Below are 5,952 nucleotides of genomic sequence, written 5' to 3' on the forward strand. Positions count from 1 at the left end.
AATGATAATTTACTGTCTGTGACCACGCATGACAGGTACCATTCTAACCTAGAAATTCACTCTAAATCCGAAAACATAAATAAACACAAAATTCCGAAAATAGTAACGGAAACACATGAAATTACACCCACAGACAAACTGATAAGACCTGCTCCCAATTCACCGTCAGACGATTTCATTAAAGTCAGAGCAAGAAGACGGAAGAAACCGAGAATTAATGTCGGAACTGGAACAACACTTACAGGAGAAACAACATTCAAATCAGTGAAATCTGACAAAGCAGATAAGAAATTATGGCTATTTATCTCTCAAGTAAAAGAAAGTGTAGAGGAAGAAGTTATTAAAGAATACATAATGAACAAAGGGAAGTTAGAAGAGAATGAAGTATCTGTGACAAAAATAAACACCAGAAACCAAGAAAATTTGAACTATAAATGTGTTCTTGTAGGAGTTCCACTGAAAATAAAAGAGGAAATATATAACAATGAATTCTGGCCAAAGGGAATCAATTTTGCAAGATTTGATTTCCGTAGGGGACAACATTTTTTAGAGAAAAACAAAGCTTGAAGCCACAATCTATCAAAGATATATATACAAAAAAAGAAGTCATGAGCAAAAACAGTGAACAACAATTCAGTATACTACATCAAAATGTTTGCTCTTTGGGAAATGCTAAGGATCGCCTAGAGGAAATACTGAATGAAAATGAAGATGTTAAAATCCTGTGCATAACAGAACATTGGAAAACAGAAAACCAACTAAAATTCTATGCTATCAATAATTTTGCACTTATTACTTTCTTTTGTAGAAATGAGAAGGAACATGGGGGAGTAGCAATATATACAAAAACTGGAATGCAAGTCAAAGAAAGAAAAGACATCAAGAAGATATCAAGAAAGGGAAAATTTGAGTGTGTAGGAATAGAGTATAGCCTGAATGGAAGCAAGCATGTTTGTATGGCCATATATAATGATGGGAATGTAGACATATTGACTGGAGCATTAGAACCAATATTAATAAAATTATTCAATGAAAATGTAAAAATATCCCTGATTGGAGATTTCAATATTAATTTTATGGATGACACAAGCAGAAAATGTGAAATATTGGGCATGTTGAAAACTTACAATATACAGCAAACAATATATCAACCCACAAGAATAACAGCCACAACAGCAACCTGTATTGACAACATTTTTACAAATATTGAGGAATCCTATGAAACCAGAGTTATACAAACACATATTTCTGATCACACAGCACAGAAAATTATTTTCAAAATGGGAAATCAACAATCAAATGAGACATATAAGCGAATATACTCACAACAAAATATTCAACATTTCAAACAATTGTTACGAGACCAAAATTGGACAGCTCTTTATGAAATAACTGAAAAGGATGTAAATGACCAATTCAATATGTTCCATAGCATATATTTGCAACTTTTTAACAGAGCTTTTACATTGAGAAAAATATCAAAGAATAAGAGAAGAAAAATGGTAAGTTCTGATCCTGAGATTAAAGAAATAAAAAACAGACTAGATATATTACTTGTACTGAGTACTTATGATGGGAGATTCAAAGGAGAATATCGTGATACAAAAATTAAATATGACCAACTATTATTGAAACAGATAAAGAAAAAATATGGAACTTTGATAGAAAGATCAGATAACAAGAGTAAGACGGTATGGGCTGTAGTAAATTCTTTGAAGAATACAAATAAAAAGAAAACTGAATTAATTGGAGATCCTTTTCAAACAGCAAATGAAATTAACAACTTCTTCATAAAAGCAGGAACGACATTGACGAGGAGCATTCAAGACAGAAAAATTTTTGACAATTTCCAAGAAATTAACAAATCTATGCGTTTGAGAAGAATTACCGAAATGGAAACAAAAAAGATTATAGGATCATTGAAAAACAAATATTCAAGTGGATTTGATGAGATCTCTAACCACATTATCAAACAAACAGCTGAAGAAGTATCTGGACATATAACTCACATCATGAACAACTCATTGAGACATGGCATTTTTCCAGACAAACTGAAGATAGCAATTGTGAAGCCAATCCATAAAAAAGGTGATATAAATGACTATAACAACTACAGACCTATAAGCATACTACCCAGTTTTTCCAAAGTTATGGAAATGGTCTACTGCCAACAATTAATGGAATATTTGATAGAAAATAAAATATTCAGAGAAAATCAGCATGGTTATTTGAAGGGAAAATCTATAAAAACAGCAATTTACCAATTCATAAACAAACTAGTGGCAGCTTTTGAGAACAAAGACTTTGCAATGGGAGTATTTCTCGATTTAACGAAGGCATATGACTGTTTGGATAGTAAAAAACTTTTCAACAAATTGGAGAATTATGGAATCCGAGGACCGGCGCTAGATTGGGTCAAGTCATATTTATCACTCAGGAAACAAATGGTTGAAATCGAAATAAATGGAAAAATCATCACATCGAATATGGAAGAACTGATACAAGGAATACCCCAAGGAAGTATCGCGGGACCGTTATTGTTTATTATATATCTGAATGATTTCAGACTAGATGCTGAGATGAGAGAACAATCAGTTACTGTAGTTAATTACGCAGATGATACAAATCTACTTCTGACTGAAAGCCATTACACACTGCTGGAAAAGTTATGTGAAATTACATTAAATAAGACAAATGAATGGTTCAAGAACAACAATCTACTTCTCAATGAAGAAAAAACCAAGTTCATACTTTTTTCACCAACCAATTCAGGAATTGAAGAAAATAATACAATATCACTGAGCCAAGCAAAATACAACTGCTTAGAATCAACCAAATTTTTAGGCATACATATAGATAAGAATCTCAATTGGAAGGAACACATCAATTATGTTCATGAGAAAATAATGATATCTGTTTATGGTTTCAGAGTTGTGGCCAGGTATCTCTCCAGTAATTACCTGAAGATGGTCTACTATGCGATGATAGATGCAAAACTGAGGTTCGGTATTGTCTTTTATGGGTCCGGGAATATAAAACAACTATTTATTCTACAGAAGAAGGCAATAAGAATACTCAATAACATGAAATATAATGACTCTTGCAGAGGTGTTTTCAAGAAATCTGGAATACTGACAATATATGCACTCTATATACAAGAATGTGTCCTTTTCATCAGAAACAATGAGATGCTATTTGAGAAGCATAAAAACAATAGAACTTTCTACGACACCAGAAATGAAGATTTTATCTATCCCAAACATAACCTAACAACATCTCAGAAGCAGGCAGAATATAGATGTTTGAAATTATATAATTCTCTTCCAAGGAAGATGAAAGCAATGTCAAATATAACTATATTTAAGAAGAGCTTATTCGGATATCTCCTTGACTTGGAGCCATACTCTTTGGATGAATATATTTCTAATTTGTGAACAGAATATAATTTTGTTGTTTTGACACTATTCCATTTCATTTTTTAGATATGTGAAGATGATAGGGAATAAAGATGATTATTTATTTATTTATTTTATATTTATTACTCCAGAACGCACGAACCGATTTCCACGGTTTTGCATTCGTTGGAAAGGTCTCGGGCTCCGTGAGGTTTCACATACATGAGTAGCTGTCAAACAATGTATCACGCACCGGCGCCATCTACTTAAAATATTGGTTTGTAGTACATGCAAATCAAGAGATGGCGCTGTATGTGAAAAATGATTTTCCCGCTCTTCTGTTGAAATTTTTCCTGAATTTTCTTTGCTATAAACCTTGGTTTATTTGCGACTGCTGTTGGTAAATGTACGTGGACCAAAATCATTTGCGCATTTGAAAACTGTGAATGGCCACCAATGCCAAACATTATCTGCAGTGTGAAAGAATTTCGATTCCTTGAGAATTATCTTAATGATTTCAATAAGCGTACAATATTGTTTGTCGTAACTAGCCTTGAAAAAGAAACGAACTGTTTCGAAACGTCTGCGTTGTTACAAATTAAACAATGGAATAAAATTGTGTCCAATATTCCCAATATTTTCTTATTTATTAAATAACAATGGATGATAACCAAGTAATAAAATCATATCGAGAAGCATGTCCACTATTGGGTTGGCTGGAGAACGATTCTCATTGGGATTTAACACTTGCGGATTCAGTTGTTTCATCGAATGCGTATCAAATACGAACGCTGTTCGCAATTATCATCACCACATGCTTTCCTTCACAACCAATTCAGTTATGGAACAAATACAAAGACGACATATGTGAAGATATCTTGCATCGCTTGCGCATTCAAACGAATAATCCTGACATCCAAATAACCGATGAAATCCACAATGCAGGATTGATTCTGATTGAGGATCAATGCTTGATTATTGCAAACAAGCTACTGATTGGAGTAGGAATGATTGCGCCAAATCGATCGATGCACGATGCATTCAACCAAGAATTTAACCGAGAGCTGCAATACAATGTTTGCAGGAATTCGTTCGAAATAATGTGCCGTTGCTGAATGAACAGCAAAAACAAGTGTACGAAACATTAATGCAAGCGGTGGAAAATAATACTGGTGGTCTATTCTTCCTGGACGCACCTGGAGGAACAGGGAAAACATTTGTCATTTCATTGATTTTGGCCACTATTCGATCAAGATGTGACATAGCTTTGGCGTTAGCATCATCTGGAATTGCGGCGACTCTTCTAGATGGCGGTCGTACTGCACATTCTGCGCTTGAGTTGCCACTCAATTTAAACACAATTGATACTCCAACATGCAATATTTCCCGATCCAGTGCAATGGGAAAATTGTTGATGCAATGCAAGCTCATTGTTTGGGATGAGTGCACAATGACACTTCGGAAATCACTTGAAGCACTTAACTTCACACTGAAGGATCTTCATCTTCTTCATCTTTTAATAACCAAACGAAATGTTACATATAAAACGAAGCCATCTGTTGTCGAAACGGAGTTCGCCGGGTTTGCTAGTTTTTTCATAAAAATGAATAATAATCAGGAAAAATACTATGCGCCATACTGGAGTCCGTGGAATATCCACACGTTGCGCAATCTGGTGGTTCAACAAAGCTTTTTGATGTAGGTCTACTACTCGTGCCCGGTTTAACTGAGAAATGTCCTGGCATTTTCCACGGATTTTCTCAATACTAAAACTTTCGTTACTAGCTGAACACTGATTAACTTCGAATATACCTGTATTCCACCGTACAAAAAGCATTTTTTCTAATTTATTGTTTTCATCTGAGTAATACCATTCCACACACAAAAAATTGTCTTGTTACTTTCAAAAAGTTGAGAGTGGATAGGGAGGAAAAGTTTGGCAAGACTTTTGACGATTTGTGAATTTGAATATTCTGCTCTGAAGAAAGGACTTGTAACTGGCAAATAGGAAAAATGATTCTATTTTTTTTCAATTTTATTGAAGTCATCGACTGCTACGATCATTAGCCTCTAACCTTACCATCACCAGACATGTACAACATCCATGACCTAGCCAGGATTCGAACCCGGTACTTTCGGCACAAAAGTCGACTTTTCAGTCCACTGTACTACCAAGACAGTCTGTTAGGTTCTATTATCCGTATTTTGTCTCTTCGTAGTCGAATTAATTTTCTCTGTTTTTTCATGATTTTTATGCGCCGTTTTGTATTTTAATGAAATTTTGTGATCTTTCAGTCTATTGTGTAATTTTTGTTATGTTTGTCCGGTATATTGTTTCTCACAGACTTTGCGCGGAATGTTGTAAACTGATTGAGACTTCTTGGACTTTGGAGTTGACGCTCTCAATTCGCCAAAAATTACCTTTATTTGATTTTTAGGTTCGTGAATTAGTTCTAGATTATGAGGCTTCAATATTTTTGGGATTTTATGGAATAAGTTCCATGAGCTTGTTCTACAAGATCTATGACAAATTAATGATAGCTGCACTCATTCTGAC

The 5,952-nt window shown here is 34.2% G+C and overlaps 1 protein-coding gene across 1 annotated transcript; it reads left to right on the forward strand.

The window, feature by feature from the left end:
- The first annotated feature begins 608 nt into the window (after positions 1-608).
- Positions 609-3,434, forward strand: LOC123688929. The gene has a single exon (XM_045627687.1). The coding sequence runs from the start codon at positions 609-611 to the stop codon at positions 3,432-3,434; it is 2,826 nt and encodes a 941-aa protein (XP_045483643.1).
- Positions 3,435-5,952: the final 2,518 nt, after the last annotated feature.

This window comes from Harmonia axyridis, chromosome 1, assembly GCF_914767665.1.
Source record: "Harmonia axyridis chromosome 1, icHarAxyr1.1, whole genome shotgun sequence".
Classification (NCBI taxonomy): Eukaryota; Metazoa; Arthropoda; class Insecta; order Coleoptera; family Coccinellidae; genus Harmonia; species Harmonia axyridis.

Bases quoted from the DNA above. Each gene is read 5' to 3' on its own strand.
- LOC123688929 (XM_045627687.1), top strand. From the start codon at position 609: ATGAGCAAAAACAGTGAACAACAATTCAGTATACTACATCAAAATGTT.